Raw genomic sequence first — 13,799 nt, 5'->3', positions numbered from 1 at the left:
CCATTCTGTTTTTCCCTTTCTGGAACAGGAGGAAAGAAAACGTTGCATCGACTCCTGCAGTAAATTATACACACTAAGCCTCCTCTTGGCGGGGAGTTCAAAGACCCGCGAAGGGCAGGGGAAAAGGAAAAAAAAGGCTCGAACGCATCCCGGAACGCTGGCAGGAGTGTGGAAGGGCTCAGATCTCGCGAGAATCGGGAGTAACGCGGCGCCCGGGAGACCGTTGCTTGGCAACGAGACGCTCGTAACCGGCAGTCTCCGGCCCGGCAGCGATGGATGCCGAGACGCTGCCTTATGCGCTGGACCTGGTGGCCAGCAGCGGGGTATGCTTGAGCCCGGAAAAGCGGGCCGCCTTGAGGAACTCCCTGCTACTGGTGCGCAGGGACTACCGTTTCGAGCAGGTCCGCCTCTGGGGCCGCATCCAGGGCATCCGAGGAGCCTACTATATCGCCGAGGGCTTGGGACCAGACAGGGCTGGGATCAGAAGCCGCCTCTACAGGTGGGCGGCCGCGGCTGGGAGACCCATCTATGCCTATCCACCTCGAGGGTGATCCTAGAGCAAGGGATCTGGTGGAGATCTAATGAGCTGGCCCTAGACTCTCTGCGCTTGAACAGTGTACAGATAATCCTCAATTTACGACCCCAGTTGAGGGGTCCTTGTTGCTCTTTGAGCGTGCTTGTTTTCTTGCAGACGTTTCATTACCCTAGCTTGGTAACATCATCAGTGCTATTAAGGAGTGACGTTTGCTATCAGTTTATATTCTGGTGTCTTGCCTGTCTGTGTGGGTAGGAGTGGTCTTAGGGATTCTTTGGTTGGGCTGTTTACTGATGGCTCTTTGGCTGTTTTCTTGATTAAGATAGTCAAATTGAGTAGGTATTGCTTACTTGATGGTTGGTCTGAAGTTAACCAACCATCAAGTAAACAATACCCTAATCAGGAAACTGTCAAAGAAGCTATTAGTAAACAGCCCAGCCAAAGAATCTTTAAAACCATCCTCACCCACACAGACAGGCACCACATATATAATGTGACAGCAAATTGCACTTACTAGCACTGATGATGTTATCTAGTTAGGGTAATGAAATGTCTACAAGAATACAAGCAAGCTTGGAGAGCACCAAGGATCCCTCACTGCAGCCCTGAGCTACAAATATTGTCCTTTATTAGGGCCACAATTGAGCCCAAAATGTATGTTGCTGAGTGACAAATTTGTTAAGTGAGTTTTACCCGCATTTTATGACCTTTCTTGCCACAGTTGTTAAGTGAATCACTACAGTTGTTTAAATTAGTGACGCGGGTGTGAAGTGAATTTGGCTCTCCCGTTGACTTTTCTTGTCAGAAGGTCGCGAAAGGGGATCACATGACCCTTGGGACACTGCAACCGTCATAAATGTGAAGCAGTTGTCAAGCATCTGAATGTAAATCATGTGACCATGGAGATGCTGCATGGTCATAAGTGTGAAAAATGGTCATAAGTAACTTTTTCAGTGCTGTTGTAACTTTGAATAGTCACTAAACAAAGTGTTGTAAGTCTAGGACTCCTTGTACTGGGTTTCCAAGAGGCTGATTCCTTGGTAGGAGAAGCAGAACCTGTGGAATTTCTTATGTTCTGGTTATCCAACAGGCAGAGGAGAGAATGTCAGGTGGAGAGAATATTGCCAAGTACAGATAATCCTTGGCTTACAACAGTTCACTTAGTGACTGTTTGAACTTACAACAACACTGAAAAAAGCGACTGATGACCATATTTCACACTTAGGGCCATTGCAGCATTTCCATGGTCATGTGATCAAACTTCAGATGCTTGATAACTGACTCATATTTATGACGGTTGCAGTCACGTGAGCACCTTTTGCGACCTTCTGACAAGGAAAATCAGTGGGGAAACCAGGTTTTCTTAACAAGTGAATCACAACTGCAGTGTGGCAAGAAAGTTTGTAAAATGGGACAAAATTCACTTAAAAATAGTCTCACTTAGCAACAGAAATGTTGGGTTCAATTGTGGTAATAAGTCAAGGACTACCTTTAGCTGATAGGAACAATAGTAATCAGCGGGCTTCTGGAGCTCCTGCTGTGCTAAAGAGCTGAAACCAGTGGACAAAAAAATTAAATTAAATTAAAAATGATTTAAAAAGGAACTATTTAGCTTTAAGAACTTAGCTTTCTTTTTTTTAATAATGCCTATATGCAAAACTCAACTTCTCTTCAGGGACAGGATTTTCATTTGTAGTTTTTATTATTAATCCTGGAAGAATCAGAACCGTTTTACAAATAATCAAAAGTATTTAAAAGTATGTTTATGTGGGCTCAGTAGAGCAATACAATTCACTCTGCAATGTGAAATGATAATACAGGTTTCTCGGCCCAGGTATTGGATTCTGCCAATTTCTTATTAAAAATGATAGGGATGATTTATTTATTAAGACAAGCCAAATATGAACAAAATATTGACAATCATAATTTGTCATCACTTCATCTTTTAAGTAGGCAAAATATAAGAGTTGTGCAAATCCTCCCAGAAGGCTGTTTTGCAATGGGTGGGAATGCATACAAAGAAGCACTCTGTCTATATCTTTCTTCCAGAGTTAAATGGATGCTTTGTAAATTATCACGTGTGCATGCTTGCATAATCATTTCATTTTTACTTTTTTCTTTCAAATAATCTAAAAGGTACTATTAAAAAGAAAGTAAGGCAGAAGATGGATAGAGAGAAGCTTACATAATGTTGAAATCTTAAGCTCTGCATAGTCAGTCTTGGAACAGAAGAAAAAACTACTCAACTAAACAAATTAACAGGAAATGACTGATTTTCTGTGATTTTTCCAATATTTAAACATTTAATACTGTATCCCTGTGAAAGAACCTTTGTGAATTATAAAAAAGAATAAAAATAATTAGTGTTGGTTTTAGTAAAATAAGATTGATTTTGTTAATGTGTTATATAAATAATGGCAAATAAAAGCTTCATTGAATTGGTAGAGACATAGAAATAAATACTTGAGGAGTGTTTAACATAAAATTAATGTTTCAATACAAAGCTTTAATATTCTTTTCAGTGTTACGGTTTTGCTCTTAATGATTTTATGTGATTATTGAATATGAGATATACATAAATTATGTTAATAGATAAAATAAATATTTATACAGGAATTTCAAGTTATTCAAAGCACATAATTTATACTAAGAAGTTGTAATCCCTACAACTACCATAAGATCTAATACAATATCAGCATAATATATTCCTTATGGCAAATGAAGAAGAGTGTGTTTAAGAGAGAGAATGTGTACCTACTTGGTTCATGACACCATTGCAGTTAAAATTGGGATTATTTGACTTAAAATTTAATCTGTGAGTCATTCATACTATTCCAAGTCTTTTCTGATGTCCTGCACCCCACTGCAACTCTGCTTGTCAGTTGTTCCTTTGACAATTTTAATGGGATTTTTGATAGAGTTCATACATGTCTATAAAGAAAAGTTTCTGATTTTTTAAAAAACTTGTTTGGTAACACTAAACCTATTTTACTTTTTTTGTGCGGTGGATAGCTTGAACGGTGCGGATTGGAGTCTTCTGCCACCCCCCTCAGAGGAAATTATTGCATTGACTGCAGGATTAAAGGGACGTTTCCAAGGGGATCCGTCTTATGAGTATGAATTCCCTGAGAAAAAAGAAGGTGAAAGATCATATGAAGAAGAAATTGGAGTAAGTCAATGAGTGATGGTGTGACCTTTGTACATAATTTTTTATGAATATTCTTTATCATTTGTTTGTATTGTTTCTTAAAAATATTTATTATAATTTTCTTTTCATCATGATTATTCACTTTTGGTGCATTTCTATCTCATCCTTTTGTCTAACCTGGTTATAGAATGTGGGATTCCCACTGACTTTTCAGATATTTGTCACTCTTTGCCTCAAGAATGAACTACAGTACTTAAGAATTCAGTCTATGTTTTACATTTATTTTGCTATAGATTAAATGTTATTTTTGAATTTGGTTTCAGTGACACTGAGACAGTAATCAACATACTGCAAATTAAACCAGTATCATAGGCTTAGCCAACAGATTTAATTTTCTGTCCATTCTTTTCTCTCACAATGATCTTAAGGCAGGGGTACAGAGAGGTCCAAGGGCACCTTAAAGCTTGAGGTGACCCCAGAGCTTCTTTTTAAAAAATGGGAAGATAAAAAGTAAATATATATGTAGGAGAGCATAGGGAAATCCAGAGAAACTATATATAGCCTTAATATCTTTTGCCTATCTTCCTTCCACATTTCAAATGTTTACATTTTTGTTTAATTTAAAAATAGAAAGACATTCTCTTGATCCTTTCTTCAAATCCCCAAAGAAGAAAACTGTATTTAAATTATAGGTTCTATCTATCCTGCTAGCCATTTGCTTCCTTCCCTCCAATCTCAAAAACCAACACATGTACAAAGAAAAATTAAAAACTACAAATGCATTAATTGGCTGTGGGAAGTTCAAGATATATCTTTCATAATTGAATGCTTGGGTGCTGCTGGCTTTAAAAGAGCTGATTAGAATGAAAACATAGCTGAGTGTTTGAGAAGATAGTTAAGTTTTCTGTTTCCTCTTTATTTTTCTTAGCTGATCATTCTTTACCCAGTTACAGATGGAAGAAATAAAGAACAGGCATTAGTAGGCACATTCAGAATTTGGATATTTTAGACTCTCACCCACACATTTGCCAGCAGCAATTTTGCAGAATAATATAACAAACAGAAAAATAACGGTGTTCTAAATCTAAATGATGTATTATTTTTGGAGGAAGAAAAAGATTATAGGCAGAACATGACCCCCCTTTTCCCAAAATGGGAAAATTCTTTATTTGTATTTGTTTCTAAATTGCTAAAGATTTATCATAATGATAGTTGGTTTACTAGCATGGTTGGCACACAGTCAGCCAGATGTTTAGACTAGATTTTTTTTTCTTGACAATTGTTAAATCTGGGGCTGTTGTCAATACAGTATTCTTCAGATGGTTCATATGTATTGTGAGCTTCATAGTGATGAAACCAAGAATAGCAATCTGCTATTTGGGCTAATTATTTAGGATATATGTATGTATGTATATATATATGTATGTATGTATCTATGTATTGGGTTTGTATATGTATATGTATATCTAGCAATGTATGTGAGTATATATATATATACACACACACACACACACACACACAGCTGATACATAAGCTACACAATGACACCTCACTCTCTCTCTCTCTTCTCTCTCTCTCAATCCACATATATATATATAGAAAATATATATATATATATATATACACACACATATATATATATACACATACACATACACACACACACACACATATATATATACACACATATACATACACATACACATACATATACATATATACATACATATATATCTACATACATACATATACACATACATATATATGTATATGTATATATAATATATACTACCTTTAATCTGAATATTAATGTCTTAGTAGTTTCCTAGGATCGTAATAAAAACAACACATTACAGTTACTCATGCTGTAATCAAGGTACATCATTCAGGCCAAATCAACATTATATTTAATTGGGATAATGGAAAAAAGTATTTTAATGGCTGTGTCTTAGCTCTGGAATTTCCCTTAAAATAAATCTCCTTTCATCCTCCCCTGAAATACTCAGAAATGAGTAAAGTTAGGGAAAAAATTAGCCTCAATCTTAATTTGATTTGTCTTTTTAAAAAATATTTTAAATATTTTGGTTAGTATTGTATTCTACATTTGTATTTCATATAAAAGGAAAATTTTAAAATGTAAAATGATTGAATTTTTATATGCTTTAGAACTCCTTAGTGCAGAATATAAATGCAAAGTATGCTTTTTTTACATCAGTGAATATCAGAAATTCCTATGACCCTCTGTATATTTATTTACTTCATTTTTGTCTACTTTTCTATTAAAATAATACTAACAATAGCTCAACACAAACTAATTTTTAGAAGTAGATAATCGTAATTAATATAAAATAAAGTGTAAACAAAGTATATTGAGAAATGAGTCACGTTCATCAGATTAAACCAACATCATCTTAAACCAAGACCAACAGAGTTAAGCAGACCTTTGAATCGCCTATTCCTGCCAAGTGTTGGTCCCCACTTTCTCTACATTTTAAAAAACCTAGTCAGATTCCTATAGGAAATTGGTCTTTTGTATAGCTGATCCTAAGCCTGCAGGACTTTACAGGTAATCCTCAATTTATGACCACAATTGAGCCCAAATTTCTGTTGCTAAGTGAAACAGTTAAGTGAATTTTATCTCATTTTACAACCTTTCTTGCCACAGCAATCACTGCAGTTGTTAAGGTGTTAAGTGAATCTGGCTTCTCTATTGACTTTGCTAATATAGTAACTACTGTTTGTAATCTCATAGAATACTTTTCTCCATAATTCTCCATAATTGTATTTTCCTTTCTATTTTTAATAGAATCAAGGTATTTAAGTAGGAACAAAGTTACTTTTTGTCAACCAGTTTTTTTGCAATGAAAACATATTAAATACAGTGAATATATTTACCTCTAAGTTCATCAGGAGGAAAATATACTAATTTTATAAAGGAATTGATATGATTATTCTAATTAATTTTTCATTAGTAATGTAGGAATAATAATATCAATTTATTACATTTTTGTGCTGCCTGACTTCCAGTGACTCTACGCAGTTTTCATACCTACTGTATGAGAATGAAGGAAATATTATTCTCTCCCAAATCTCATTCTTGAAATATAGGGATAGATTTTAATGTTTGCTTTTTCTTATAGCCTTTGGTCAAGGAGGAGCTCCGTCTGGTAGCCACAATACATAAGATAGATCAAGAAGTGGGTATTGTTCCACGGGGCGCATATGTAAAATCTCCACTTGGACCTGTGCATGTGAACAGGAGCTTTGAAGGTAAATCTGTGCGAGGACAGTTCTGTTGCCTTTGAACTCTAAATTGACTATAATCGCATATATTGGGTTTTGTAATTTTGCTCAAACAGTCAGTCACAACTCATATACCCGTGCACATGGCAGATACACAAATTATGTGTTGTGCATACAAGGAAGGAGGCTATGTGTAAAACACACACAAAAACGTCACGTTTTCGGAGTAGGAGAGGGTAAGTTATTGCTGCTGCTCAATTTTTTCCTGCACGTACTGCATAATGGTAATAAAAGTGTTAGCCTTTTTAGAGTTTCTACACGTAGTTCTTCACTTTTAGTGGAAAAGTGTGAATATCCGTCCACGCAGTTAGTTTCCTAGTTCTGCTTCATGATTGATAAGTCCATGTCTAACATGTTTATTGGTTCGAAATCTTGGTGGCTGTTGTTGTACGGAAACCTCACGGGGACAGGACACGTTCTCCTTTAAGACACATTGGCCCTTGTCATTTAACAGTTTGAAGGCATGCAGTACTTTTTTTTCTTTGTTCTTGTGAAATGCACACACAGACACACAAATGCTCAGGCTTTTTCACCATCGCAGTTGCAGAGTCTGTGTATTGTGCAAATAAAATAATAATAATAATAATAATAATAATAATAATAATAATAATAATAATAATAATAATAATAATAATAGGTGGAAGCTCCTCTTTCACCCCAGTGTTGTAAGTGCTGCTGTGAGGAAAAGTGACAATTGTTCTGGATATGCTGTTTGAACTCCTAGTTTATTACCTGGCAACAGTAACAATAAAAAAGGGGGGGAAAGGCACCCTTCTTCAAGTTCACATTTTTGCTCAAGACATTCTAGTTATTCTAAGAAGTGCTATTACCATGTTGACTAGGTTACAAGAGTGCACAGGGAACCTCTGAATTCTCTTGTATACAAGAGTGTAATATGTATGCAGCACTTTTCAGATATTTTGTGCTACATAGCTGCAGCTGATGAGAAGAACCATGGATTTTTCCCAAACATCTGGAGAGCAGTAAGCCCCCTCTCTTTGCCAAATATAAACTTAGCAGGGAAACAAACATATGTCTTCTCCCCTCAGCTCTTTTTATGACATGGGTTAGCAGGGCCTCTTCTTAACTTTTACAGTGAGTATTAGGGCTGAAAAGTGATATCAGGATGGTTTTTTTAGCAGAAGAGTTTGGGCAGTTCTTTATTTTTAGTGATTATATTTCTATTTTACAGTTAATATAGTTTTCGTATTTTCCCATGTCAAAATGGTAGGAAGCTGTCCATGTTGAGTTTTCACAGCCAGAGAGATCTCTGAGGCTCAGAAATGTCCTCTGAGTTTAGGTACTGCAAAACTTTGTGTTAATACAATTCAGAATTCTATTGGACTTTACCACTGAAATATTTTCTTTGATCAACTCCTGGTTTCAAATTTCATATGAATGAAATTAAAACTTCTCACTACCCATTTCTAATGTATTTGTCCACTTACCTAAATAGTACCATCAGTGACTCAGGGTATTGTGGAAAAAGTAAGAGGTGGAAGTCTTATCTATACCATCTTAAGTTGTACAAGTTAAGGTGGGATATCAATCAATTAATTAATCAAATAAAATGCCTAAATATTTCACAAGTCCATTAAGAAAGTGAACTTTCAATAAATCAAAGAACGGCAATACATTTCTAAAAGAGACTACTGAGCAGTGCTGATTTCCTTTTTTCACTTTCATCAACAGGTTTGTCCCTGACAGAAGCAAAAAAATTAAGTTCCTATTTCCATTTTACTGAGCCGGTAAAATTGAAGAATAAAACTCTGCTGGAAAAAGCTGACTTAGATCCAGCAATTGACTTTTTGGATTCTCTTGAACATGATATCCCTAAAGGTAGGAAAAAGTACTATCCCACATGCAAAATGAAAAAGGCAGTAGTGGCACTTGGCGCCTTATAAAGAAGAGCTTTATAAAGAAGAGCTATTTGCCGTTTGTTGCACAAAAGAAATAATGATTAATTTCATATAGCATGTTTTAGCCATTCAGCTTTTGGATTAACCTTCATTTCTCTTATCCTTAAATTGAAATTGGGGAGGAACCCATAAGTTAATACCAGTACATATAAGTAAATTAATTCTTTGACTCAGGCTGAATTGTGGGAGACTTTGTATATAATGTCTCCATTTTTAAAATTCATTCCCCTCTCTGAATATATGAATTTACTTTGAAGAGGCATAGCTGTTTTTCATTACAGCAATTCGGAAAATAGAAAACTGCACCAAATAATATTTTTTACGCTATACAAAACCTTGTAGAAGAGCCTGCATGCTTTGTGGAAGACTGTCTTTGAATTGTTAAAGCAGCTTCAGAAGATTCACTAGTTGTCTTAATATTCATCTGTATGCACAGAAAACACTTTTACTGTCAAAGTTTCTTAAATTGCTGAGCCTTCACAGGACATGTCTGCTTTAGCACTTTGAGGAAAGGTGCTATATAGACCCAGTATGTTTTGTGAAATACCCCTTCCAGTGGTGGTATTCGACCGGTTCTGCCTGGTTCTGGAGAGCCGGTAGGAGCGATGAGCAGCAGCGACCGAACCGATTCTGTCTGATGCTCTGCTGTTGGGCCCACCCGCCCGCCCGAGCTCCCATACTCACCTTTATCCGCTGAATTTGAAGCGCAGCTGCTTTGTACGGCACAGAATAGCGCCGCGCGGCAACTGCTGAAGCGACCGGGATCGTGCAGGCTTGCAGGAGGCGAGTTAGAACGCCTCAGCGCCTGTGCAAATGCCTCTAGGCACCTGCGCAAAGTGCGCGTTTGTTGTGCGCGTGCACGCAAAGTATGTGCACGTGCGCAAAGTGCGCCCACCATGCCACGCCCACAGAACTGGTGGCAACAATATTTGAATCCCACCACTGACCCCTTCCAAATGCTTTCTGCAGTCCTAAGCTAAACGCAAGCAGCCACTCACCTCCCTGCATATGTTTCTCCTAAATAAAACAACTGAACAATAACCAGTGAATCAGATTCCACGGACAAAATTTGAATGTTAACACATGCAAAAACTAAAATGCTGCACCAGTGTTCGTTTAAAGATATAAAAAAACCATCACAGTTTCCTTTTTAAATGATTTGAGGAAATGAAAACCATCAGGATGTAGATGGGCTTATACAGATAGTCCTCGACTTACAACAGTTCACTTAGTGACCATTTGAAGTTACAACGGCAGTGAAAAAAGTTACTTATGACCATTTTGCACACTTATGACCGTGCAGCATCTCCATGGTCACATGATTTACATTGGGATGTTTGACAACTGATTCACATTTATGACGGTTGCAGGGCCTCAGGGTCAAGTGCTCAACTTCTGCAACCTTCTGACAAGCAAAGTCAATGGGGAAGCCAGGTTCCCTTAACAACCGGGTTACTAATGTAACAACTGCAGTGATTCCAACTGCAGTGATTCACTTAACTAATGTGGCAAGAAAAATCATAAAATGGGGCAAGACTCACTTAACAAATTTCTTACTTACAACATAAAGTTTGGGCTCAATTGTGGTCGCCGGTTAAGGACTACCTGTATTGTCATTTTTGAAATAATTTGTAACTTGAAAGCTGGGTCGAAAAAATACAGGCAGTCCTTAGCTTACGATCACATTTGAGCTCAAAATTTATGTTCCTAAGTGAGATGTTTTGTCCCATTTTACGACCTTTTTTGCTGCAGTCATTAAGTGAAATCACTGCAATTGTTAAGGGAATCTGGCTTCCCCATTGATTTTGCTTGTCAGAAAGTTGCAAAAGAGCAGGGGTCTCCAAACTTGGCAACTTTAAGACTTGTGGACTTCAACTCCCCGAATTCTCGAGCCAGCTATGCTATGCTATGCTGGCTGGAGAATTCTGGGAGTTGAAATCCACAAGTCTTAAAGTTGTCATGTTTGGAGATCTCTGCAAAAGGGGATCACATGATCCCAGACCACTGCAAAGGTCATAAATATGAGTCAGTTGCCAAGTGTCTGAATTTTGATCATGTCGACATAGGGGTACTGCAATGGTCGTAAGTTTGAAAAACGGTCATGACTTCCATTTTTCAGTGCTGTTGTAAGTTTGAATGTCACTAAATGAACTATTGTAAGTTGAGGACTGCCTGTATATTGATTTTATGGGTATTAGCATGCAAAAATATGCATATTGAAAAATCACATATAAACTTAGGACAATTAGATACTGTATCGATTTTATAGAAAACCGGAGAGAATCTACTTAAGGATCGAATTTATTTATTTATTTATTTGATTTATTTATTTGATTTGTCAATTGCTTACAAAATAATAGGTATAAGTATATACATAGTTATGAATACATGAAATGGGTACATATAAGAAAAATAAAAGAAACAATAGGACAGGGACAGTAGGCACGTTGATGCACTTATGCACTCCCCCTACAGACCTCTTAGGAAAGGGGTGAAGTAATAGTAGACAGTCTGAGGTTAAAGTTTTTGGGGTTTGGGGAAGAAACTACAGAGTCAGGTAGAGTATTCCAGACATTGACCACTCAATGTTGCTGAAGTCGTATTTCCCGCAATCAAGTTTGGTGCGGTTAACCTTGAATTTGTATCTATTGTGTGCTCTTGTGTTGTTATGGTTGAAGCTGAAGTATTCATTGACAGGTAGGACATTGCAATGTATGATTTTATATACCATACTTAGATCAGACCAAAGACGGCATAATTCAAGGTTTTCTAGGTCTAGAATTTCAAGTCTGGTGGCATAAGGTATTCTACAACGAGTAGAGGAGTGGAGAACTCTTCTTGTGAAATATTTCTGGACTTTCTCAATTGTGCTAATATCAGATACGTAATGTGGGTTCCAGACTGATGAGCTGTATTCGAGTATTGGTCTAGCAAATGTTTTGTATGCTCTAGTTAGTAGTGTGATATTACCAGAGAAAAAGCTACGTAGGATTAGGTTAACAACTCTTAATGCCTTTTTGGCTATGTAGTTACAGTGGGCTCTAGCACTTAGATCATTAGAGGTGAGTATTCCAAGGTCCTTGACAGAGCTTGGGTCATCAACAAGATCTTGACTATTCAGCTTGTATTTTATTTTCTGATTTTTTTTTGCCAATATGTAAGACAGAGCATTTATTTGTTGAGATTTGAAGTTGCCATTTGTTTGACCATTCTGATACATAGTCAAGATCTTTTTGAAGGGTAGCAGTATTGTCTGTGGTATTGAACAGCTTTACATCATCAGCGAAAAGAACGCAGTTGCTCTTAATATGATCACAGAGGTCATTTATGTAGAGTATGAAGAGAGTTGGTCCTAGAACACTGCCTTGGGGGACACCACTATTGACAGGTACAGAATTTGATGGGACACTCCCAATTTTGACCATTTATTGTCTGTTTGACAGGAATGCTTCTATCCAGTTATGCAGTTGTCCAGAGATACCATAAGATTTTAGTTTTAGGAGTAGTTTGTCGTGTACCACTGAATCAAAGGCTTTACAGAAGTCTATGTAGATTGCGTCTATTGCTTTGCCCTGATCGAGTTGTGTAGTCCATATGTTTTTGCAGTGTAAGAGTTGCAGATTACAGGATAATTTTTTCCTGAAACCAAATTGTTTATTGGAGAGTAGGTTGTTTATCTCTAAATGGAGGATAATGGATTGGTTAATAATTAATTCCATGACTTTACAGGTGACGCAGCATAAGGAGATTGGTCTGTAATTTTCAACTAGGCTGGGGTCTCCCTTTTTGAAGATGGGGTTGAATGGAACCATCACTTTTTACACAATAACAAAATAAATTTTCAGTGCTGTGCCATTTTTAAACAAGAGCCATATAAAGCCTGTCACATCTTTTCAGTGGGCAGTTTTGTCTGCTTCATGTGTCAGCACCCTGAGCTGTTTAAACTCTTCTGTTTCCTCCTAATTAGGAAGGGTTTGTAGCAGCCGGTGTCCAGCTGTGTGAGATAAGACTCCCAGTGATAGAGGAGTTTTTATGAGCATTTTACATGCCCCTTCCATCCAGTATTGCTTTGTCTTATCTAAATGTGGCCTTGTTAACTCTATCCTTCTATCTTGGGGAGGTTTGGTTCAAACTTTTCTTTGATGAACTATTGCACTTAAGCTACATAGTCGGTAGTCTGCAGCAGTCTGAGCAGTGGAGAATTGTGACCATACACTTGTTATGGTATGCAAAAATTGTAGCTCCTAAGGCAATGAAAATCCATGGTTATTTAACTGATGCCATTCCCTCTGCTTCCTTGACTTGTACTTAATAAGATGTTAAAGCAAGATGCTCACAGACTGGAATTATAAATGCTAGGTTTAGGGTAGGATCTGATCTGTAGCAAAGATTTTGCCTTGTATCTGAATTTTTGTTACATTCTTTTTACTTGGCAACTGCATTAAATTTAGCACACGTATGTCATCTCAAAGTATGTTTGAAACCATTGTTTTTATTTCAGGTGGGTTGTTTATGAGCAGAAATTGGTAAATTGGAATTAGGGACAATTTTAAATTTTAAAATTCTGTAAGATTTTTGTCTTTAGATATTATTGCAAAAAGTTATCAAATCAGTGAATCATTGTCTCTTTTAGAAGATTTAGACCGTCCTCTACCTTTCTTGACCATAATGATTTTTCAACCCACCATTTTTTTGCTTATCACAAACTTGTCTGCCTCATGAGGAGAGATTAATATAATGAATTATGTAATGTAATACAGCTATGCTGAGAAATGTAATATGATATAGGATAGATAGTACTACCACCAGATAGATTTTCAGTTGGCTGACCAAATGCAGCATATGGTCCTAAATGGAACTGCATCTACAAGGAAAGAAGCATGTAGTGGAATAT

At 36.9% G+C, this 13,799-nt stretch overlaps 1 protein-coding gene across 2 annotated transcripts in view; it reads left to right on the top strand.

Annotated features, from left to right (window-relative positions):
- Positions 1-228: 228 nt before the first annotated feature.
- RSPH9 (radial spoke head component 9) overlaps positions 229-13,799 on the top strand; it is a 31,913-nt gene continuing 18,342 nt past the window's right edge. For both annotated transcript variants that reach the window (XM_026681089.2, XM_087966280.1), the window contains exons 1-4: positions 229-499; positions 3,548-3,704; positions 6,824-6,953; positions 8,679-8,825. In XM_026681089.2, coding sequence (XP_026536874.1) covers positions 273-499; positions 3,548-3,704; positions 6,824-6,953; positions 8,679-8,825 — 661 coding nt within the window. In that variant the 5' untranslated portion in view covers positions 229-272. The remainder of the gene's footprint in view (positions 500-3,547; positions 3,705-6,823; positions 6,954-8,678; positions 8,826-13,799) is intronic.

Source organism: Notechis scutatus, chromosome 1 (genome assembly GCF_049901735.1).
Source record: "Notechis scutatus isolate UNSWTSFEM ecotype Mainland chromosome 1, rNotScu1.2, whole genome shotgun sequence".
Lineage (NCBI taxonomy): Eukaryota > Metazoa > Chordata > Lepidosauria > Squamata > Elapidae > Notechis > Notechis scutatus.
Note: the sequence above shows the minus strand (reverse complement) of the source record. Positions and strands in the feature narration are given on the sequence as shown.